The sequence below is a fragment of the Diorhabda carinulata genome, chromosome 1, assembly GCF_026250575.1.
Source record: "Diorhabda carinulata isolate Delta chromosome 1, icDioCari1.1, whole genome shotgun sequence".
NCBI classification, from domain to species: domain Eukaryota; kingdom Metazoa; phylum Arthropoda; class Insecta; order Coleoptera; family Chrysomelidae; genus Diorhabda; species Diorhabda carinulata.
In genome coordinates, this window is record NC_079460.1 from 34183667 (window position 1) to 34210346 (window position 26680).

At 32.0% G+C, this 26680-nt stretch overlaps 1 protein-coding gene across 3 annotated transcripts in view; it reads right to left on the bottom strand.

Moving 5' to 3' along the window:
- Positions 1-2197: 2197 nt before the first annotated feature.
- The window catches only part of LOC130900615 (actin-associated protein FAM107A), a 59975-nt gene continuing 35492 nt past the window's right edge, over positions 2198-26680 (bottom strand). For all 3 annotated transcript variants that reach the window (XM_057811333.1, XM_057811341.1, XM_057811350.1), the window contains 4 exons: positions 24804-24882; positions 13248-13422; positions 6536-6704; positions 2198-4248 (listed from right to left, as the gene is read on the bottom strand). In XM_057811333.1, coding sequence (XP_057667316.1) covers positions 4168-4248; positions 6536-6704; positions 13248-13422; positions 24804-24882 — 504 coding nt within the window. In that variant the 3' untranslated portion in view covers positions 2198-4167. The remainder of the gene's footprint in view (positions 4249-6535; positions 6705-13247; positions 13423-24803; positions 24883-26680) is intronic.

Below are 26680 nucleotides of genomic sequence, written 5' to 3' on the forward strand. Positions count from 1 at the left end.
AATATATTTGAGCATAAAATAATATAGAAATGTTAAAACTGAGCTCATTGTTGAGTTAAATATATTTATATTACTACTGGAACTAATTTAACAAAATGATTAGAATCTGTTATAAGTAAATCAAGCATGAGTCATATATTTTTGAAATTATAACCTATTAAAGTGCAATACAATATGCTGTTATGCCATAGAATATAATATTATAACCATATTATAATATGTGATAAAAAAACAATCTATATACATTTGAACAGGTGAAATTTTTGCCTCATTGACAGGATAATTTCCAAATATAAACACACAGACACACTACCTTATTATTATGTGCTTAGTTCATAAACATAAAAAAATAACAAAAAATACTATTTCAATTTTTGTGAAATATTAAAGTTCAGTCCTTTGTATTCGGTTAGTTTTGTTTATGTATAAGTTTGAAATATTTTCAAAAATGTTTTATTCTATTCTGTTTGTCTTTACTATAAAGGTGGCATCTAAGTTTAAATTTAGGTATGATTCAAGTACTTTTGATAAGTTTATAAGTTTGTATGGATATGGAATTTGTAATAAATCATTGTACTCGTATTATATGCAATGCGACTATAATACAAATAAACTCATTATCAGGAAAAACTCTTGGACGGATTATCTTTTATTTGACGATAATTAAATACCTACTTCTGTTTAGTATTGAACATTTGTAAACAGTCATTTATTCACATTCATTATTTTTTATTCCTTTATGAAAAATAATTGTCTTAAGAATAACTGACCCTAGTGTATGATCCATTTTTGACATCTGTTAGGGTTATTCACAGGAAATCGGCACATTTTAATTGTAGGATCTGATCTCTTACTCAGTCCACACTTGAAATAAACACACTTATTTCCAGCCATTTCTAAAAAATTGAAAAGAAGAAGTAATTATTTGTTATATAAATACATTTTAGTAAGTAGTTCGCTCAATATACAGTTTTTTTTTTCGAAATTGTAAGCTGTAGCATTTATACATCTAGCGCCTCTTATAATTTGAATATATTAACTAAGAGAGTAGTGATGTAAATTAATTGTAATAATATCCACTTACCTTGAAAATGAAATATATATCCAAGTTCAAAGATCCTCAAATAAAAAAATAATCCAAATGCACAACCAACGAAACTCAACAATAATACAACGAACACAATACAATAATAAACTCAAATTACAACTTTGCTATAGGCACCCAAAATAAAAAACTTTACAACACAGCTTAAGGGTTGAATATAATACATATTGTAAATAATTTTGGCGCCATCTGTTATTGGGGTAATTCGGCAGCCAAAGCTAAAAAACACGTAATTCAAGCTACGACATTCAGTAAGAACAGACGTGCTATGGACGTCATTCTTATATATGGCTTTCATGAAACTTTCCAGGGGTAGATGGTCTGGCGGTTTTATTGCTTTTCAAAATAGTGATGGTTCATGATATATTTACGTTTGGGAATGTCGCCTTTATACTAGGAACGTCTGAATTAGAATATAGAATTTCCTTAGGACCAAGGGTGCTTACATTGGCAACAGATAGCTCAAATTTCAGGTTCTATCAGGGGTCCAAAAGCGTTAATGATATCAAGGTATTTGGTGGAGCTGAATAAGTTGCAAAGCATTAGCGACTTTGTAAATGTTTGGAATATTTTAGTGTAATCGGCATGTACAATCAATCCTAGATATAAGAAATATCTGGTATGATTCAAATTTGTATCATCACAAGTCGTAATTGTGATTGGCACAACGATTTTGGTGTACTAAATCTGTTCCTGTATAACGAAGGTTAGCTTCTTGTTCAGCATTAATGAGAACTTCCGAGCTCAAAGAAATAAAACAATCAATAATCTCAAAATAAATTTATTCACATTTTTTGTACATACCAGTGTTTACAAGTTGGATACTTTGCTTTAGATAAAAATTGATTATATTAATAATTTGGATATAGAAAATAAATAACTGAGGCACATTTTTACATAACTAGTTGAATATAGAAAGTGACTGGCTTATTTTGTAAGCTTTTCATAGTTTTGAATCAATAGACACTCACATTAAATGCATTATTCTATTATTCCAAAACACTGAAGTGTCCAACTAATGAAAATTTTTTATTATAGTAGGCGGTTTATTTACATTGTTTCTTTTTAATAATTTCTAGGAAGGTTTCTTCATTTCTTTGTTTTGTGAAAGACGTAGTGAATAGACCGAAATAGAAAGTAATCGAAGAATTTAGATAAATTATCTTAGTTAAGTGAAAGTGTTGTGTGAATTAATATAAATTAGTGTAGTGTATAGTGTTTACATAAATTAAGAATGTAAGACATCTATTAACTCACCCCATGAACAGAAAAGAAAAGTTTGAAACGCCTCAAAGTAGCAAACACAGTATAAAGATATCTTGCAAAGTTTGTATTTTTCAAACACATATCCTAGTTTCGTTTATTTAGCCCTAAAACTCTTTATATATACATCAAGAGTTCAAACTGATAGGTGCTGATATTAGTTTACACTTAGAGCTAAATTGAGTGTTTCTGAAACTGCGGGTTTTGTTATTCAAGAGGTTATATTCCAGGAAAATGCTTAAAAACACACCAAAACTCTTTTTGTGCGAAGAAGCTTGCAGATCTTTACCAATTCGGGCGTGGACTGTAACAAAGCACAATATGCATAAAAATGCCGCGAGCAAACTAAAGAAACTAGTAAAATCACTGCAGAGAAGTTGGAAGAACTGAAGAAAAGTGGTATCTATATCTTTACTTTGAAAAGAAAACATGAAATCAGTACTATATCTTCAATCATACTAGAACTTTGCACAGATAAGCTCAATCATGAAACACAAAATTAACTATTGGTAAAGGGTGGCGCAAAAAGAACGCATGAATATGAGTAGAGGAGTGGAGCGGAGGGGCGGGGGCTGGTTGAACATTTTTTCAAAAGTGATGAATCTGTTATTACGACTTTTACGCACAGAGTTCAATGTTCCACGAAATGGTTCGATACCTGATCGCAACACAATACTACATTGGGTTGCCTCTTTTCGCACAACTGGATCAATTATGAAGCAGAAGTCGCCTGGTCGTCCTCACACGGCGCGAACTCCACAAAATGTTGATAGAGTTAGGGCGTCGTTTCTTCAAAGTCCTCGCCACTCCACTAGGCGGCGCGCTCCAGCTCTGAACTTGTCTCGCTGCAGCGTATCCTGTTCAGTTCCCTACAAACAGTGCATATCGATATTCCAATGAACAAAGTCATACATTGGTTAGGTTAGGTAACATTGTATTCATGTGCCATTTTGAATGTAATCAAAATAAAGCAAATTATAATGGTTTGAAATTCATGCGTTCAGTTTGTGCCACCTTGTACAATGAGTGTCAAAAGAAGTAAAATTTATCTTATATATTCTTGACGGATAAATGTCATCTAGCACACGCTTGCACAACTCCTCCAAGGAATGAAAATAAAAGGAAGCTGGTAATTTATATAATCACCAGCCTGGTTAAATTGCATTGTCCAAACTATAGAGTTATGTTTTTGATTATTATGGTAAGTTAGTGCCCAGACTCTCCTTTTTCTATGTTATATTTTAATTTTAAATAAAGCAAAGTAAGTCATAATTTCTCTGAACTAAATATAATTTTTGAATATCACTTCTTATATAACTATATAACCTAGGAATAAACATCCACAATTATGTCAAACTCAAACGGAAAAATATGTTTCTAAAGTAATCATTTTATTTCTAATGGATTACCAAATATACTTAAAAAATAGTATACAGTGGATTTCACATGAAGATATTTTTTTAAACTATCAATCTTTTAGGGAACCGTACTTATAGAAACAATTGTTAACCAGTTAATTGAACTGGTGTGTAGAAATTAATACATAATATTACAATTAAATGCTTGGTAATAATACTTTAACATAAGGTGACAAAAATTAATATTACAATTCCTATTCTAACAAAAAACTAGAACTCCTTGCATGTTCTGTAAGATCCCTAGATCTAGGGTCCCAAATTTTAAATTATAATTTTTACCTTGGTATTAGGCTTTACAGTATACATATACTATTATGTTGCTTTGTAGATATTTTGTTCTTACAGATTATACTAAATAATATAGTCATTTTTTAATGAAAGCTATTTATTAGCGTCACTTCGAGTCTTGAGGTTCATTCGAATTTGGAGCAGTTCTTTATTTATGACTTTGTCATCTTCATTCTGTAAGAAAAACAAAATTTAATAAATACACCCTGTAAAATAAAGCTAGATAGGATATTCTTCTTTCTCTTTTGTAACTGTATTATTGAATATTCTGAAGAGTTCTTAAGTAAGAATTAAGTTCAAAAAACGTCAAAATTAGAAGTAAAAGATTATAAACCTTGATTTCTGGAATAAATAATTAAAACCTCGGTGTGTTATAGGTTTAATATCAGTACCTCAGATCATTATACTGCTAAATTTTTCTATATATATAATAAAATTCCACAATTCATGTTCATTTTAGAGCACATGGCAAAAAGTAATTTTCTCTTTTAGGTTATACAAATAAAATTGTAAACTCTGATTTTTGTGTGCGCCTACAGAAAACTTTTGAGTTTTGTTCAAAGTTTACAAAGAAATGAACAAAGTATGCAAAATAAAAAATATGAATAGCCAGAACTCTTGCAATTCAGTCCTACACTTACCAAATGAGCGAATCTTGAAATATACCAGGGCGTTTTTACGGAAGGGTTTTCAGAAGTTGACAACACTTTACCTACGGTGATTATATTTCCATTTTCCGTCACGTTTCTGCTGGTATTTCACATAAATATGCAAGGTAGATTAGTTTAAATACTCAAATGTAAAAAAAACTTTTTGTTATTGGGTAAATATGGCAAAAAATAATTTCGAGTGTAAAACATTTTTTTTTTACTTGAAAAAATGATAAAAGGAAAAAAAAATCGAGGAAAAGTTATTTGGGAATAAAAATACTGTCGAAACAATGGATTGCATCCAAAAAAAGTGTAAATACTAACGAATTTTGTCAATCCAAAACCTTTATATAGCGTTCCCACAAATGTATAACCCTTAATTCCATAATATTTATGATTCACGTTGAGACAGATTTCGACACGTTTTTTTTTTCGTAAAACAATCATTGTTGTTTGATGGAAAGTAATGTAAATACTTTACAAATTTAAGACTAACAAGTCCACATTTGCTTACTTATTTCGATGGCGAAATTAGTAAGGAATTAACTGTATTTGTTGAGTAAGAGTTTTGTTCCATGGCATTCGTCTGCTAATGTTCTAGAAACAGTAGCCAAACTGTGTTAAGATTTATTGCTTTATCCACCATATTCACCAGATTTGGCTCCCACCCCTTACTTTATCTTCCCAATATTTTTTGAAATTAGATGGAGACCAAATTGCTCTCGTACACATGACACAATCAGTGTGGTTTTTACAACTAGCTCATATCAAACACATTTGAATCTACGATCTTGGGAATAATGTTTTTTCCCATGACTTTACTATGCTACTATGTTTCTACATAAACATGTTCTTTCATTAGAGAATTCTCCTAGATATTTTCCGTCTTTGTAATGTTTGCTTTCTTGCCAACGTTTTTTGAACTATCTTATCGTACAAAATCGATTGGGACAGTATTCTAATAGCCTTTAATCAGTCTGCACTGGCTCTTACTTTTTCGGGTCACGAACCAATTTTTCAGATAGATTTTTTAAGATGTGCAATGTAGTATGGTATCAATAATACTAGTTTTTATAATTGAGCAATAGGTGGCGTTAATGGGTTGTGGTTCCACTGTATTCGTGAACATCGAGTGACTGATTGTGAACATTTAAAAGAAGTAAGTTTGTGTAAAAATGGAAATCACTCGTGAAGGCTTACGTTTGATGATTTTTTTTATTTTGAAAACGGCCTTACAATGCATAGAATCGCATCGTGCAACTTTTGGCAATGAATCACCATAAAAGAAGACTATTTATAATTGGTTCGCAGAATTTCGTCATGGTCGTGTGTCCATCAGTGATGAATGTCGAGAAGGTCAGTCCGAGAAATATCGATGCCGTGCGCAACATTATTAAAGAAGATCGGCATGTTACTTACACACAGATAGAGGATATCGCAGACTGCAATAAATCGATTTTGCTACCAGATCTCCTAAAGCAAGTCAAATAACTGAATACTTGAAGGAGACAAACATCGAATTAATACTTCATTGCCTGTATTCACCCGATTTATCGCCTAATGACTGTGAAACAAAAGATGCGTGGACAGTAAATTTCATTTCAATAAAAGCTGTTAAAGACTTTCAAAACCATGTTTCATGAATTGGTTTGAGCGTATGCAAAAATGTATATAGACCTTAAGGAAGAATTTTTCGATAAGCAAGAAAATAGTTTGGTTCACTTAAAAGGTGTGTTCATGTTCAACAACTTTGGTTGTAAATGGTGTTCATTATTTATTTTGAATTAATGCGATGTTTGATATATACTTACTTTATCTTCATGTGAGCTTTGAAGACGTTTTGCCCTATCAGCAATCACTTTTTCGAATTCAGGGGTTTGGGCTGCTATATGGTCCTCAAGCTGCTTCTTAGCAAGATTGTCTTTTTGTTTCTCTAAGGCTCGTTGTAATTCGGTTTTTTGGTTCAAAACATTTTTACCTCTGAAAGAAGAGTAGCTATTTCAGAAACACCATAGAAAAATAAATTTTTAAACATCCTTTCCTCCTAATAAGTGAGTTGAATAAATTGAAATCGCTTTTCACATTGTAAGAAAATATTGATGATTCTGTATTATTCAACACAACATCATCAGGTCAGTACAGAATTACTATTCAAAGAAGTAATCTCATATCCAAAGTAAAATACCAGCTAATAAGTATACAAATCTCTATAAACATTCAGTTTCGTTTCTTTTTTGTAGTCAAAAGAAAATGTATTAATCGATATTTAGTGAAAACCAAAAGTACTTAGTGAAATTGATCCTAAACGTATGATATATATAAGTGTCGAATGTAAAAGAAAACAAAAATAAATCCACTTTAAGTATCTGTTTGGAAAGTTTGAGGTGTTTAAGAATCCCAACAATCGAATCAAAATTTTGTTGCGAGATTGCGGAATCACTCACAAACAAACAACGAGTCAATAGGATGTAATAAACGAATATTCAGTTTATTTTGACCATGCATATTCGATCTTCTGTTAGAGATATTAAAAGTGGCTTTTTGATATAGTCCCCTAAAAAGGGTGGTAAGCAATCACATTTATCAAAGTTCTAAAATAACTTTCAAATTACTCTGGTGGCATTACAATCATTGTCTAAAACGAACCTTTCCGACAACTATCAGAAAGCGATTTCAAAAGACTACCCAAGCTTGTAATCATTTTTAAGAAAATTCATCATTAGTGAACTTGATCATACTAATGAATAGTAAGTATAAAATTGTAGTTAAACAATATAAATGTCCAATGTATACCTAACTGATATTATGGGAAGTTCTATATGTTTTATTTACGATGTCCATGAAGTACAAAAAGACCATAGTTCAATAATGAATTATTATTCTCTCTCTTATAATAATGATGTGAGTAGTAACGCATTTAATAGCGAGGGCAGTACACATCGAATTAATTACTGTAAACCCTGTATAACGTTATTTATAACTAAACTGGTTACTTCAAATTAAAGTCTTACATAATATACAAAAAGTGTCTTGGGTACTCAGTTTTAATTGACTTAATTTTAACATCTGTTTGGTTAAAGGGAAATAATGGAAATTTTCTCTGCCCGAGTTGCAAGATCAATGCGTCTCTGTTTACAAACAGTAATTAACTTCATCTGTTTGTGTTCATACAATTTAAAATAAACAATATTTTATTTTATTCATTTTTCGGAAATACGTTTAATATTTTATTTGATTACATCATAAACATATTTACTATGAAACAAAGCAAAAAAATTTGGAAAGAAACGTTGTATTATATGTTGAATATTAATGCATAATAAATTAAAAACAAGGTTAAACTAACAATTTCATCTATATTTTTATAATTATAATTCACATGAATATTTATAGGTGGGAATGTTATACCTATGTGTTGACAAGTTATGTCTGTGAAAAGGAACCAATAACGAACAGTAGAAAGGTGAAAATTGTAGAATGGCTTTACATAAAAAAATATGGATAAAACAATGTCGAATACAAAATACAATATTAACAACAATGCAATGAAGTGGCGAAAGAAAAACAGATGAAAGAAGAAGACTTTCGCCCTATTATTGCGATCCCTGTTGAGTTAGTTTGAGTTCCAAGTTTGGAAACAGCAAAACATTATTGCAAAAGGTAGTACATACAAAGAGTTACCGCAAAATGTAGAAAAGAAATCGTGGGAAATCGATCATATTAATAAAAGTGGAATCAATTGTCATAAATAAGGAAACCCAACTATATGTGTATGTTTTTCATAGTACATATATGCATTTTTAGGCCGCTTGACATGAGGCAAGACAACGTGCAATACAATGCAAGACGCAATATTTCTTGATCAAAAGCATTCGAAGATCAAACTCAGCTGCAACAGATTAGCTGACTTTCGCGAAGCTTTATTTTCATTATTAAGCTAGGAACAAAATATCAAATGAAATTATTTGAGGTTAGGATTTTGATTAATATTAACTAAATTGCAATACTTATCTATGCAAAATATTGACGGTGCAATAAGTTGCATGGAATTTCTTGCACGTTTTCTTGCATAATGTCAAGCGGCCTAGTTTAACAATGAAAATAACAAAGCTAAGTTTTACGAAAGTTAGCTGATCTGTTGAACCAGAAGTAACTAGATTGCAACTTGTACGCAATAAAAATGGCACAAAACCGATAATTTCAAGATCTTGCATGAAAAAATCAGATGATCTTCATCTGCGCATTGTTATTGATCAAGAAATATTGCGTCTTGCAATGCATTGCACGTTGTATTGCATCATGTCAAGCGAGATTTAGTAAATAGCTTTATAGATCTGCTATTCTGCAATTATTTTCATTGCAGTTCTCAAGAAACTAATTTTAAAGCAGATAGTCAAACGGTTCAAAGGAAACGTATGGGTAGTTACAAACTGAAATTCTATCGTTTTAAACCCTTAACCCCGAGTTCTGTTGAGCGGTCTATAGACCAATTCGTTTTGGCTCTTATTTATTTGGTGTTTTTGAAGAGATAACGTCGATTCGTGCTTTGTAGTGTTGAAGTATTTTATTAATTTTTATTGGTAAAATCCCTAAAGTCAGTTCGGCGTCAGTATGGATAAACCTAATAAAGAACTACGTTCCAGGTGAATCAACACTACGAAGAGAGGACGTTAGTTCCTTATATATGGAGGTAATTTAGGAAATACAGCAAAAACTCGGTATAAAGGTTTTTGCAAGTTTTGATGAAATCATTGACTCTAAAGGATTGCTTATTCAATGTTAGGTGTTCTTAGCAAAGACATTCTGCCATAATCTTATCCCATTCTATAGAGTTAGAAAAAATGCATTGGCTATGGCCAGATTTGTACGAGAGACTCTTTCAACATTTTTTTTCCTACGCCTGATCATGGAGAAAATTTTTTACTCATTTTATCAGATGGCAAAGGCTGGGCATATGGTTGCTGAAGAGATTAAGAAACATTTTCCTCTTATAAATAATTCAATTTCAGGCAAAAAAATTTTCCTCAAACCTATAAGGGTTCAGTTCTGTAAAGAAAAATTACCCAACACTCCTGTTTCACCTCAACCTATTATTATAAGATTTAATTTGAAAATTTTCTGACGAATCTTCCCAATCCCTTACTGATGCTAAACAATTATTCGAAAAGACAGAAATTGAACAACTATTTCCGTTTAAAAAACCAATAATTGCTTTCATTTTAAAACAGTAACACAAATAGATAGAGGAATCTAATTTGCCATTAATCTGAAGTGTTAAATCAATAAATGATCTGAGGCAGTCACAGGCAAAACGGGAGGCACAATTTTTCAAAAATTCAAAATTGTGGTTTTCAATTTCTTAGTCATGTAGCTAATATTTTAGATGGAGAATTTACTGAATCCATTGATTTGCATCCTACAATAATCAACAATTATAAAAATGGTCTTATTACATCAGTTGATGTGGAGAGAAGTTTTTCCATTTATACATTTTTATATTTAGACAAGGGATAAAATTTCTCAATTGAGAACTTCGAAAAACATCTAGTGTTTTATCGTTTTTATAATCTTATATATTAAAAAAATTGATGATTTCCATTCCGAGTCCGTTCAGGCGTTCTACCCAACCGATTTGCTTAATTTTTTTTTTCAATGAAAGGTATTGATGCACAAATCAACCATCGGATTTCATATAATTTTCACCATTCTCAAGTTATACTCAAATGCGATTTCCCCCTGTACATTACTTATGGGAGTTTTTCACATACACACGTTCTATCCTCAATATCTCGGGTTCTATTCAAGATAGAGACTTCGTTTTGGTTTAAGAACACTGGCTGAAACACCTTCTTTCTTTTGAGCTTTTGACCATTTAAATCGGTTGAGTTGGAAAGGAGCTAGGCGCGGACATTAAATGTGGAGTTACGGATTTTTGTAGGTTTTTGGCAATTTTTCTAGATTCAAAGATCTATATCTCAGGTTCTAATATAGATACAGACTTCGTTTTGGTTTAAGAACACTCGATGAAACACCTTCTTTCTTTTGAGTTTTTGAACACTTAAATCGGTTGAGTTGGAGAGGAGCTAGGCGCGGACATTCAATGTGGAGTTATGGATAATTTGCTTTGTGTAACAAATGCATATTTAGGTTTAGTTCAGCACCCATGTAAATAATTAAAATGTCTTTATTTTGAGGTGAATCAATAAGTTTTTTTTTCATACTTTCAGCATTTTTGTACTTATTGCATATTATGGGTTTTACATATTTTGCATCCAACAGTAGTAGATTCACCATACGACTTTTATCAATATCATTTTCCTAATCAGGTAAATATACATATTGTATATTTTTTGGTTCTGTAAGAGTACATGATTTGATTAAGGCATCAACTGTTTCACTGGTGACTGATCTTTTAACTGGACAAGGTCATCTGAGACATCAGCTCCATCTTATAGACATCAAGAATGCCGTGGAGGAGGAAGAAACTGCAGACCGATTCAGGACACGTGCGAGATTAAAAAACATGGACATGCCTCACAGTTTGCTCAGTCACGTTAAGAGATTCAAGCCCAGGTGCTTGACCAGTTTTTCCAAGGGCGTCGGCCCTTTGATAGTTTTGAATGGGACACGTCCGAAACATCCACTTATTCCCATTCTACTTTTTAACTTGTAACAGTATTACAAGCAGTGCGGTGTACATAGAGTAAAAAAATGAAAATTTTTAATTAATTGTTTTCATTTGCAACAACACGTGTCATAAATAATTTAACTTGAAAAAATGATTAATTCTACTTTACAGGAATGAAAATATTGACGATAAACAATATAAAACAATCCACCTCTTTCAGTTAATGTCCAAACAATGTTCAAATCTATTACCAATATTTCTTAGCAGTTTAGCTGTGAATTTAACACAAAGTTGTATAATTTTGCCCATAAGATCGTCCATAACATTTTGTTCTAAATAGTACAATAGAAAGAAAATATGGAGATAAATCTTTTGACTTCGGTGATCTCTCAACCTTTAAAGTAAATAATAGAGTCGTTTTGCTGTAATCTCCTTAAAGATAACAGGAGGTGATATATAAATAATTTTATTTTGAGAAAGTTCCAAACATTCAAATTCCGTTAAATTTCTATTAAACCAGAAGGGGCCTACGATATACTCCAAATTCCCATACAAAAGTTGTTCTGTACTATCTATAAAAAAGCCATAGTAATATTTCGTATTTTCACTAGAATTTGATTTATTATTTTTTGTCAAGAACTTTTTAGTTTAGTTAGTTTAGTTCTTACTAATCACAGTAAAAAGAAAAATTACGCAATATGCTCATACCATTTCATTTAATTAATGCTCATTACGGTTCAATACGTTTTAATTTAAATTTTTTCTCATATCTGCAGTTTTGTTCATAGCTCAATAAATCAGTTAAATCATTCAGAATATTTAATTCTTTCTGCTATTATTTATGAGATATTACAGAGAAAGTGATGGAAAAAATGTAGATCGATTGATTAACTATTTCATTTTAGCAGGAGATACATGGACAACAAAAAATCAAATGTGTAATGTAATTTATTGTCGAGAACAAATTTTGAACTGTGTGATTATGGAATTCAATATACATTGTACTTTATTAGGTAGACATTTATAATCATATCTTATTCTACTTTTAAGTCTAGATGTTTTTATATTTCGTTCCTACCATATTCTATTTTTTTATTTGAATCATCTGGTGGCATAAATATTCGACCAAAATCGGTAGTTGGTTGTTTTAATGCGAAGAAAAGTCACAAAAAATTGCTTGTCTTGGAAATATTAACGACTAAATGGTGACGTGTTTTTTGACGAAAAGCTGTCATGTAGTTATGTCCCTCAAAAATCAAAAGACGTTTACTCCACAGTATTGTCATTTGCTTTTCAGTGGATGGAAACTATCCAAAATGTCCAAACATTACAGATGCCAGTATTTGGATATACAAAATATAGATATGATGGGTAATCCACCTCACAGCTTCTACTTGGTTTTCATTGATTTCTGAAGCATGTTCAAGATCTCTACAAACTATATGGATCTTAAAGGTGACTAAGAAGCAAAAATGATAAAACTCTCCGTTTTGTCGTTAATAATCTTTTTTTCAAACTTGTGTATTTGCTAGATCACAAATATTTAAACTCCTTTTCGTTCTCATGTCTTATTTTTTCATGGAGATGTATGCTTTGCTTACTATAATACACATATTTCAATAATATTTAAGATGTGCTCCAGATATTTTTATCAATCATCAGCCGAGCGTGAGTTATATTAAGTCACGCTATGGAATATTCCGATTCATAGAAATATCTTCATATTTAATAGATTATACAGGGTTTTTGATTGGAACGTAAATGTAAAATGAAAATTTATATTTTTTGAAACAACATTCAGTTAAAATTATGTAAAATATTCGGCTGCGACCATGAAAAATTGGTTAAAATATTTGATATAAAACGCCATAGTGAACATTACAAAAAGTACTTACATTTTTTTATTAAATAATAATTCTCTATGAAGATTCTGTCTTTCAATATTCTCTTTAACAGGATTTACAGGTTTTTTTGGTATGATTAATCCATCTTCGTTTAGTATAGGTTCCGAATTGCGGTCAGCATTGCCTATTGTGTCTGGTATCATTTTGTCTGTTCTTCTGAGATTCACTGGAAAGAAAAGAGTTTGTTGAAAAGTCTATACTGATATTATGCGAAGATATGATTGTGGATAAAATAAAAAATACTGAACCAATTTTAAAGTTATCGAAGGTATCAAAAAATTACTTATTCAAGTCATTATTCGGTGCGCCTTGTTCAAATTTTTAAATGAAAACACAGACAGGATCGAAAAAATTGGAAATTTATATCGTGGTATTATTAGTTAACAGTTAACTAAATAGTTTCATTGATTATTCGAATAAACCTGTTGATCAAAGGTGGGTATAATGAAGTCAGTATCAGCAAATAAGCTATAGTTTAGTTACATACTAATTGAATTATTCTTAGTCTATTTCAGAAAAGTATAGAGTAATAAAATGGGGAATTCCGTCCAGTTCGGCTCAATTTCGGTGTCGACCATAGGTGTAGGTCTTGAAATAGTATTGTTTGTAATATTAAAATTTCAAGTAATTGCTTAAGAGAATTAGGAAAAGTATGTTTTCTGGCCTTGTCAATATCGAAATATTGTGTAAGGAGTAGGAAGTGTAGGTAGTAGATTATACAGTTACGTTTTGCGTTTAACAGGTACCGTTTAACCTTCCATTAGTGCCGCTGCCTAATTCCAAGCCTATTTCAGATGCGGCTTTCCTTTTTACGAGTATCCTACCGACACTATTTTCAGTGTTTGCGAATGGATAAAAATAGGCTAAACCTATATATTAACCTTCACCCCGGGTGGTACTACCTGCACTTGATGAAAAAAATACTTTTACAATGAAATCAATGCCAAACTATGAAAGTATTAAGTAATAAGTAATTCCCATACATTGGATCTTAAAACATCGGAAATAAAGTCTCAAATAAAATTTGAGAATTGCAGTTTACTAGTGGCAAATAGGGAAAGTGTGTCTAATTGACGTTTTCCAAATTATGTTGGCACGTTGCCAATTCATTTCAAAATCTATTTATTGTTTCAATTAAAACTGAAAACATCGGGTTTCTCTTTATAAGACCAAATCGTCAATATTAGTCAAATCCCTAAGAAGAGTTAACTATCTTTGAATCTTCATTCTGCTTCCATCAGATGCTACACGAGTATATTTATTTACTGCAAACGGGCGTGTGTAAAATAAAACTTGCTTTTCAACCCTAATCATATTTATAATTCCAAATTTTCAACTTTCGCTGGTTATAATAACAGAATACCTGAACCTGTATTTGTAAAGGTCACGTTGTATATTTAAGCTGAGATACGAATAACGCACCCATTTATTTTTCAAATAAATTTTTCAAATAATGTGAATAAGATTTTAAATAGTTCAACGTACAGGATATGAGAGATTATTAAGTTATATCGGACTTCCCGATTTTCGGATGTTGATAATAAGGTTTAATATTCAATTTATTTGTACAATGTATGTACGAAATAAAATCTGATCAACATGATTAACAATAATTAAAAATAGTTTGATACGGCGCTAAATTTGTTTCTCTAATTTGTTGTAGATTTATTATTTTGGAAACTAAAAAATTCAGTGATATCATATCCAAAATCATTCAATTCCGCCGATCTACCGAAACGGCTGCGGCTGCATAAGATACTAAAGCTGGATCTGCGGTGCTAACATTAATATGCTAAAGATAAAATCTTTATCAGTCAATTACTTTATTTATTATTTACTTGCGGATAGTGTATATACGGCATTGGAAAAATTATATGAAACACAGAAAAACTCAACTGTTTCACTTGATTCCCACTTTACTTATTATAAAATTAATTGCAATGTCACAAATAACTCTAGAAGTTTTGTTCTTTCTGTCATAATGATTTAAAAATGAAGTAGATTCTAAAAACTCGCTTAGATTTATAGCTTTTTCAAAGCATTGTCCCAATCTGGTGATTTATGGGGCCCCTTGATGGCATCACGATAAGGAATAAGCTTTTGGTCATTTTGGATCTCTTCAATATGATGTAATACCCCTTGGTTCAGAAGCTCTAATCCAAAATGAAGACAACAAAATTCGAGGTGATGATTTTAAAATGCATGTATATATAACATAGACAATTTACATTGAATTTCTCTTTTCCTCGCAACTTAACCATCTTCAATTTCAATCAATCTCCAAACACAGCTGGCAACAATTCGGTTGTGGTAAAGCAATCATTCTTGGCAGTTATTACATTGCATCTTTATTTTAACCACAGATATAAGATATAATATAAACTACTTAGTTCTATGTGTGCCTGACCTCCTTAGTATATATTAAATTGTTTGTTTAGAATACTTGTGTTACCACGAATTTCCGCCGCTTCCGTATACAAATTGTAAATACTGATTTTAGTCTTAGGTATAAACGGTTTTCTTGGTAGAAATCTATTTTAAAATGCTGTTACTTATTAACAAGGCATTGACACCAAGTGTAATGATGAATTAAAAATATTAGAGCGTTCGACCAAAATAAACATTTTTTTGTTTATTTAAAAAATGTAGTATCAACGAAACGTTTATTGAGATTTGATAAATTCAAGTAAAATCTACTACAGAGTGAATTTTCAATCTCTCAATCATATACCTAACTTTTCATGATGTCCAAGTAAACTTACTGCCACGACCCGATTCAACGACGAGGAATTTCAATCACACCTTTGCACTTACATAACAGCTCGCCACCTTGATGTTTTATGAATAAATAGAATAAACTCTTATGAAAATGAAATCAAAAACAGGAACTACCCAGGAGTGCTATGAGAAAATAATTAGTCAAATTAATCACTGGAATTAAAAACAGTGCAATCATCCACATAGTTTAAAAACTACAATCTCTATTCGCAGTCTTTTTTGGTATAGATATGGAGGAAATAATGAGAAACAAGGGAATGAGGCTTAAAGGCTTTGGTTCCCTGAACATAGATGACTCAGGACAATTAAATTGCCGTCGACCTAACCTTGCAGCCATTTAGTCGCTGGTAGGATCCGAACCTGCAATGAGAAATACAAAAAGGCAAGTCTCCAGTTATGGTTGCAGATATACGAAAAAGTTTATAGGTAAAATAAACCCACGAGACTGGGTGCCGGAAACACTGCAGCTAAGTGGACGGGTGGCAATAGCTCTGGTGGGCCTAACCACATCCTCTGTAAGCTCTTAATAACACCTAGTGGAAAGGATTACTTTCAAGCAACGCCGGTCGAAGGGTTATCCAATTCTAGAGAGCTTTCATGGGCTAGGGCAATGCTGCAAAGAGGTTACCCAGGTAAGTAGGACCGACAAGGCCTTCCCATTTATATTAGGAAGCTGCAGAGCTTGGATCAATAAATTTGTGGAAATGGAATGAACAGAAGAAGTATGAATCCAATCTAGAATAGCTGAGAGTACTCAATAAATGATATGAGATGCTGAATATATTATTGAGATAAAAAACGTCTAAAAGAAAAGAAATGTCAAACATTGGTACTTAATCAAATCGAAATTACAAATAGAACAGTGGGAAAAGGATATTCTGGGGAAAAATAAAATATATTTATAATAAAGAGGGAGGAGAAGAAGAATAAGAGCTGAAAGATATATGTATAATGGGTTAAATGTGTTTTTTGAGAGTGCAAAGAATAAGATGGTTGAGGTACATGAAAAACCCTTGGAAAAAGAAATAATTCCGAAAAAACTTTAAGCTACAACAAGCAAAGTTAAACAAAAGAAAGCTTTGGAAAACTTAGTTGGCACGAATGTTACTAATTGTAATGAAAGGCGAAAATAGAGGGTAGTGGACAAGAATATATAAGAAAGTTAAGTATTTATGGGAAAATTATATTTTTGGAGTATTAATTAGTCATTCATTCAAGTCTTTTTATTATACCATATTTTTTGAATTAAATACGTATAATAACTCTACCTTATTCATCATTTGGAAATATATATATTCAAGATTAAGATCGTGAGAAACGTTTAGAAAAACATTTGTGTGAATAGAAGTGTTAACATTACCAATAAAATTGTAAAAGCAGTAAATGGACGCCTGAGATTTATGAGTTGCAATTTGTTGGGGTAAAAAAATCTATTGCTGCACCCATTCAAATAATAGGAATAATATTCATAAGATAATGTATGTTAATAACATAGGGGTAGTTGGTTGAATCTTTTTTCCTCTATGGAACTAAGTACAACTTTTTTACCTTTAGATAATTAGATATGGTAGCATTAGTTATACTGAGTGGATGTAAGTAATGCAGTTCATGAGTTTTTGGCCTCAAATATTAAATAGAGCGCGTTCGCAAAAATCTTTGTGCACACGTCAATGACAAGTCTCAAAAAGCTTTACAAAAAATATCAAATGGCTAATTCGATACTTTTATTATGGTGGAGCTCGGACGACCACTCGAAAAATGTATCAAATTGGGTTTCGCGCTGTTATAAAATGTTTACAAAATGGGGCTGTTTACGGTGACTTGTGTCAATAATTTTGAACAATTAAAAGTTGTATCGCTGGGGACAAGAACCATTAGAAGGTAACCCACGTGTGGGAAGTCTTGTGATGACGACTACTCAATTTTTCCTAGTGACCAGGGCGTCAAAACAATATTTCCCGTTCCACTTAGTCCAGAGCGTTATAATCGTAAAAAATAAAGCAAAAGCTTTAAGAAGTTGTGTTACAATTTGTAAGTCATTGAATTTTTTAATGGAGTGTTTAACTGATTTACATTAAAGTAAAATCAAAACATCTTTTGTGGCGACAGTAAAATATATGGTGGTGCGTCACAAGAATGCTTCAAAAGTACTTATAATCTCCCCTACCACATTAAATAATGAGATAGATTCTCAGGGTTGCAATTTGTGTTGCTTGAGTTTTGAAAATTCTGCTAATTCTTTAGCAGACGTTAGTCATGACGTCATGAGTGACGTTCTCTCTGCAACGACAATGATCGTAGTTGCTACGTGAAATGCCCAAAAAAGTATTTAAGACTGAGGTATGCGCTTGCTTCATGGCAATGTTCTAGTCCACACTGCTTCGCTTTCCAAGGCTACTACTACACGAATATGGCTTCACAGAGATTGAACGCTCAACATATAACCTGGATCTGGCCCCTTCCGACTATTTTTTGTTCGCAAAGCTGAAGAGTGACTTAAGAGAAACACGAGAAACAAGTTGGTAATAGCCAGAGCTATAAATTAGTGAAAAATACACTCGTACTTTTTTCCATGCCTTCAGCGATTCTTTCAAATATAAACAGAAGACATCGTCGATGCACTTAGCATCAACCATCAAACTGTTTGGACAATAATTTTAAAATGCCTCCATATACAAAACTTGATATTTGAGTACCACATGAGTTGGCTGCACGAAATTCAATTAATCCATGGAAGTCTGAAACTATAGGGAAACCTGAAGTATGGTTAACTTATGGCAATATATATCAGAGCGTATTAGTCTTGACTAGTGTTCGTACAGATCACATTATGTAAAAAGATATTTAACTTTCAGTTTTCAACATAAAAATCAGTTTAGTGTATATTTTTGGTGTTTTAGTGACAATGTAATAATAAATTAAGCTTCCCTCATGTAACATTTCATAGGGAAGTTATTGAGAAATTGCTCAATTATTCGTATGTTAAAATTTAATGACAGGGAAAATTATTGAATAGTATAGGCCGTTCTCGATCAAAAGTTACGAAATTTTTAATTATTTTATGCAATATAATTTAAATTTATGTTATGTTTGCAAGAATTGCTGTAATAATAATTGTAGTATTAGAATCAAAAAAGTAATATCGTAATGAAATGAAGTTGTTTGGTTTCTCAATAGTTTGTGCCTGATTCCAGATGTTATGTCTTGTTTCGATTTCGTCAGGCTTCACATTCACATTCTGAAATTATTGTATTCTTACCCATAGGAATGAATAGTACAATCGTGATTTTCATTCTCGATTACAAACTAGAACAAACTGATATATTATGAACGGGAATGTACAAACTCATTTTTAACACACGCAAATTCTCATACATTTCATTTATCGTTAATCCAATTTGCATAAGATGTTCTACTTTTATGAAATTGAATAATGAAACCTAGTTAGGAGGAGACTATCATGATATATTTTGCAACAGTTATAAAATACTTTGTATATAATAAAATTTTTGGTATCTAAATGCATATCTGTACCTGAGAGCCAAACTGTAGTAATGCCTAAAAATTAAATCTAAGATCAGGACAATTTGGAAATTTTTATAGATCAAATTTTCGTTTAGTAGGAAGAAGTTTGGCTCTCAGGTACAGATATAAAGAACTACATTAGCGTAAATTTTTGCCTTGGCAAACTTATTTTTCAAGATTTTTATCAACTTGTTAGGAATTTTTTCTTCTGATCTTATCTCAAAACATGATCGTACTTTGCCAGCAGATGCATTGATTGAAAGAAATTAGTATCTCCTTAGTACTAGTGTCATATTTTCTATAGCCACGTAACGCCAAATTCTGTTTGCCAGAAATTGTTGAATATCAAACATTCTTCACGGAATTTGATTCCATTCCTCCAATTCCCTTGCCAATGTCTTGTTATTCAATATCGTTTGTTTGTCTTTGTGGAAGTCTATTTTATGATTATTTCCTTATTATTATGCACTTGATACACAACTACTTTAGGATTCAATTTTCACAAAGTATTTCATCCATCAGAAGACTAAAATTTTGATTGATTTCAAACAAACTACAATAGAGTAACGATTATAAAAACCACCAGTATTGTTTCATCTAAGGTCCGTGTCCGTCGCAAGAGAACGATACCACAGTTCGCAACCTTTTCGCCTACTCAATATTGGTGGATCAGGAGGGCTTTCATCAAATCGTGACAGCAATTCAATGATGACTTTTTATAATCCCCAAATTACGTTGTAGTGGGAGCGCAGTCAGGTTTTTTTTTAAAACGCAACGATAAGTTCAAGGGAATCCATGTTGAATAAAATTTTATCTTAATCCAAGTGAAACATTTCTTCCAAACGGCACAAGCAGCCATATTAGGAGTCTACAGCCCTCAAGATGCGTATCACCTATAACTTTCGCCTAAAATGCCCCTATTTTGAGGTTAAGTATGTCACCTGGGGCAATGGCTTCTCCTGCCCTCACACTCCACCACTGCTGATGTAAAAGTTATTGTAGTATACGAAAATAATTTGTATTCAAATTTATTCCTAATTATGTATAGAAATAATGAGGTAAAACTAATTAATATTTGGAAGTTATATAACTTCAGTAAATCTAAACTATTTTCAAATCTGGGTGGAAAGTGAAAGGTACATTACAATCACAATTTTTAAAACTACCACCTTTAGTACAATAAAGTGTTGACAGTTCTAAAGAAACTTTAGATAACTGATAATTTGAGGTTTATAGAAATGATACGTTACATGGAAAATCAAACATCTTATTGTTAGAAAACAAGTTGAAATTATGCTGTGTCGTGAATCGTAAAAAAAATTGGAGTCGGATAAACTGAATCAATTAATGATACCAAACAAAAACAGGTCCATGAATTTTCTACTTAGGTAAAGGGTGGACCAGAAAGGTTCAATTTTAAAAAGAAAATTCAAACAGAATTTCTTGCACTTGAAGTGAAAAGATAATATTTGAATACTAACAATATATATTTATTAATTCTATACAGTGTGTCGAAAAGAGAATTAAATTAATGATAATGTATTTATATATGTATATACGATTATTGCAATACCGCAATAAGCATATTCAATTATTGTGATTAAATCTCGTTTGACATTATGTAATTTTCGTAATCTCTTTACGAATTTCATGTTTATGTATGATTTCAGACCTACATACATAATAGATAAGCGAGACCGTGCCAGAAAAAACATTCGACTGGGGTTTGGTTGGGTGGAACAAGTGAAAAAAATTGTTTTGGTGAAAATGATATTATTTATTAGAAAACCATTAGAAAAATTTCAACACCCTGTTACAAAATTAAGTTTAGTTTTATAGATTTCTCTTCCGCGAAAACTGTCCAGGACACACTGGAATGGAGGTAAATAAAATAGTAGCAGGTAAAGTAGGGTCGGATTCATAGGATCTGAGCTTTACGTGGAACTGGCTATGAAATAATCTACAAGGGTTGAAACAAGCAAATATATTTTTGAAATATATAACTAAAGAAGGTCTATTGAATGTATCAACCTAAGGAAAAATAGCCTACGAATTGTATTGGCAGTCTTTTCAGGGCATTGTCACGTTAATGGGCACCCAAAAACGCTATGTTTAGCTATAGTTTTGTGTTACGTAAAGGACACAACCTCTAGCCTTATATCCTGGTAACGCGAGAGAAAATGAAGACCTTCAGCAGCTAGAGCTATACCACATTATGAACTTTCTCAATGTAGAAGGATTGATACATCAGTTATGAACACTGAACAGCCACAGTGCGACACGTGACGGTAAGAAAAGGGGACACAATAGATCCTTTGGGCTACAGTGGCAGTGTAATCAACATCTTGATACAAACAGCAAATAAATTAATTATATCCTCTGTATCGATATCAATTCTACAATAATGGCATTTAGCCTTTTTGAAGTTTCCTAAGTACATGCGTTTTAGAGAAAATAAAAATTACTTTTGAAAATTTCGGCGTTTATTGTATAGATTTATTTAAATCAATTAGGGTCATTCTACACGACAAAAACGCGACCGATTAATAGCCCAAACGCGTGAGCATTTTTCCTATTCTTCACGAGCCTTTTTTTTCGGCGCTGTTAACTTGCGAGTGCATGATTAACTATTCTAGACTGTCGACAAAACTCCTATGGATGGAAGAAAAACTTTGGCGTTACCGTAATTCCACCTAGTTCCACTTAGGATAAGGGTAGTTGTGTCCTAGCCGAAATATCAACTTTTGTTACCTTCCATTTGATTAAACAGTGTGCCTTTCTGAATTGTATAAGTTAACTTAAATAGCTTTTAAAGCGAGTGTTATGTAGACCAACGAATTTTTAGAGAAACAATGACGTAACTGCACGTAGAAATTGAAATTAGGGTGATTAAATCCTAATTCCATATAAATCACAATATAGTATGTATTTTACATACTCTCAATATATAGCATCTCTGAACATTCCTATATCTCAATTTAAACATGTCCTAACTTGTTAAGGCTAGTCTCTAATTCTATGAAGAGTTTGTAAACAACGTGGAAAACAAGTAGTCAGGCAATTACTTCCACCTGTCGCAACAAGAGAGGTCGATCCGAGCGGAAAGTCTTTCGAGTCTGGTGGAATTATGAAGTTTTAGTCTATATCAAAAAGATTCTTGATAGTCAAGCTATTAATGGTGGACTTCATATATATTGTACAGCTGAAGCGATTGTATGAGGTTTTATGGGAGAAATATATAGGTTTAGTCAACCATGGGTTCTCCCACAACAAGACGATGCTAAACCACATACTGCGAGTGTTAAGCGGAAAAAGATAAAAAAAATGGTGGTATTGAACTCCTACCACATCCAGCAGTTAGTCCGGACCTTGCACCGTCAGATTAATATTTGTTCAGATCCATGGCGAAATTGAAGGTCTCGAAGAACATTGGACACTACCATTATTTATGGAACACCCTCTATACCATTTACGTCACTGCTCTTCCAGAACAACGATGTGTATTGAGATGGTATCGGCCGTGAGAAAAATTTGGATTTATTTCATTATAAATATGTAAACAAGAGACATTTTTTGTTAAAGCAATCAAGATATTTGAGTATAGATGATATTATTTGGAATAGTTTCGAAATGTTTTGATCTTTTTTTGTAAACAAGTTATTTTTATACCAAGTTATTTGTTTTTATTTGTTATAAAATATGAATGAACCAGGTGGTTTCAAGCTGTTTTTCCGAACACATGTTTCAATTTTATTTCCAGTAGACATATTATGAACATTCGCAGTAATAAAAATTCCGAGCATTTACTTTCTTATGTACAAATAATTTTATTATTATTCTATGAATTCATTCACGAATATACTAGGTGTATATTCGCAATTATTATCTATACATAGTTAACTAATCTATCATAAAATTACTTTTATAATGAGTTGTTTGCGTTTTAAGTTAATCTTTAAATAATGTCGAGTAACTCGGGATACTTATTATAATCGAAAAATTATAGTTAAAGACTTTATTTGGCGTGCCAAGTAATATTCCTGTTAAAATTGTATTCCTTTTATCGTTTTTTCTTAAAATTATTTGATGAAACACGAAAAGAATCGATGATTGTATTTGTTACATGATATTAATACGTCTAAATACGCATTTGTCTGTGCTGTGTACGATAAACAGCGTAGCGATACGTACTTCTTGAGTAATGATTTGTGACTGAGAGAAGCCGTTTTTGCTAACTAGGCTTTCTTTTCTTTTTCTTATGGTCAATGGTCGTTAGCTTTTCCTCCTTTCGAGCCAGGACAGCAAACACAACTCCACGCAACCTTCACAACCCCAGTTCTGCAGAAGAGCAACTCCTATATTACGGCCAACTCCAACAAACCTTCCTCCTATTCCAAATTTCCCTCATCTTACCAAAAAATTTTTCCAACGAATCTCTCTCTCCCTCTCTGAAGAGTACAACCAGTGGTTGTCAGGCTGAGCAACCATTCGGAAGCAAAAACGTGGCTGCGCGACTGGCTGCCCTCGTGTAATAAGCTCCATATGAACCAATGCAGACTGGCCTTACTGTTAGAATGATTTCTGTAAAAAGCTGCTGACAATATGTATACAAATTTTAAAAAACTCTCAGAATTATCGTAAATAAGAGTCTTGATGCCAAACCAAGACTAGACACTGCAAGGTCAAGATCACATATGCAACACCAAGACTAATCTGGTAGGAGTCTTGTGCTTACCGCAAAGCAAACCAATCTAAGAATATCGTTCAAAAATTTTTGGATATCGTGCCCATGAGGAGCTGGCCGTGTTGCTAGTTCCAATATATCTTCTGAACTTAGTTTTCAAATAGAATCAAATAGAATAGAATTGTTAGTTTTCCCAGCGACCGATTTAGGATGATTTCCTTCAACATTGTTCGTAAACAAACGGTTAAATTCAATCTACCAATAAAATATAGCGGTCTGGTTGGGCCATTATTGATAAAAGTTGATCGAAACATTTCTCTTGAGTCCATGCTGTTAATTCAACTAAGTCAATATAACATTTTTGTAAACATTACGAATATTTCCATATATGACAGATTTTGTTTGATTTAACACTAGCGTTATACATTCTCAATATATAAATAGTGATATTGTCCTGATAGTCCAAAATTCATTAATAAATTGGATTTTTCTATGAATAAAATCGTGTTTAAATTGACACCATAATTAACGAATTAAATACATAAATAAAAACAACTTGCCTATATCATGATTTTCCAATTTGGACTTCAGGTGGTTAATGGTATTTGCTTTTATGTTGAGTTCGTCTTTTGTTAAATCCTGAAACGAAAAATATTCGTAGTCATCATCATTATTAAACTATTGGATGAAGAAAAAGTCATTAGGATTTTTGTAGAAGATCCAAATGCTTTTCATTCTTCTCGATTGTCAGACAATATTAATTGGAATTATGATCGCAGCATTTTATGTACCAGAGGTTATACATTATACATGGTTATATTGAATTATAAATTAAAAACACATCCGTCATCTATTCAGAATATAGAATTGTGGATTCTAAAAATACCAAAAATTTTATTGTACAAACAAATTTCATGTTTTAAAATTAAATTTATCATTGTTCTCTTCATGAGGTTTAAGAATTTTAATTAATCACTGTATATACTATATTGTTTCCTAGTAACGATTTGATTTATTTTGATAATAATTTGATACAAAGTAAACTACTTTAAACCTAAATTGAGTCGTTATCATTGAGTAAATATATTACAGCAATGTCAAGAATTACTGTGCATTAATCTGGTTTTTTATTTGATTAACTTGAAAAGAGTGTACTTACTACGTGGCTTGTATTTTAAATATAAATATCAACTATTTATAGGAAATCCCATAAAACATTCAGTACGGCTTCTAAGTTGAGCCAGTTTAATAACAAACACGCAGTAAATAATGTAGGGTATCAAAGTAACGGCATTCAGCAAAAAATTACTATCGCAATTTTACAGATGGCTGGTATTATACATACAGTGTATATTTACATTTCGTTATTTATAACATAGATTTGATGATTTAATAACAGTAACTACTGTCACTATAAAGTATCGGAAATACTTTTGTAGAATTTCAGTTGAACCAAACCCATTGTACCAGTGTACATTCCCAAAGAACGTCGCTATAATTTATGACAAACTTATTACGTCACTCAATAATTCGTGTGACTTACACACAGATGGCGCCGACATTGTTAAATCCATATGACGTTCATGAAGTACCAAATTTCAACAGACTATGTGTAAAATTTCACGACATCAATTTTTGGCAAAAAAATGTGTTTTTCTTAGTTAGTCACACGACTTATTGATTAATTTAGTAACTTTTCCACTGGATTCTCACTTCACTTTACCAGAGTACGAGAGTTGCTTCTCAAGTTTTAAGATATGGCAACACCGTTGTGAATATGTCAAATCTGATAATGCCATCATAAACTTTAACATTTTTAATGGTGAACGTACTCAGAACTAATCAGACGAGTGTTATTGAAGTTGTTACAGATACTTGAAACATTCATTTTGGTCAAAAAATGGAATTAAAGCGCGAACACTGTCGTTCGATGATTTCTATGACATTCGACGTGGATTAAATCAACAGCAGTGTGCCGATAAACTCGCTTCGAATTTTAATGAAGGAGCACCATCTCAAGCCACCGTGTTGCACTTCGCTTCAGGATGAATTTTCAAAATCGGCTGCTGTGTTAAAATATCGATGCTGTGCGTAAACTGATATCGCAAGATCTTCGTGTGAAATACCGTGAGATAGAGGCATACTTTTGGGCATTAGTTCTACTCGCATACATTCAATATTGCATGAACATTTGGCTATCAAAACGATTTGTTCCCGTTGGATACCGCATAATTTGACAACCGCTACAAAAGCTGTTATTATATTATTTTTAACTTTTATTTAGTTTCTTTTAACTATATACATTTCGTGATATAACAGTCTCTTTTATTTGGATTCCATCGCACTGGAAACAAAACTGCAAATCTCAAAGCCAAAGAAGCCTCTACAAACTCTTCACAAATGCTAATTCAGCTTGCGAATGATTTCAATCTCAACT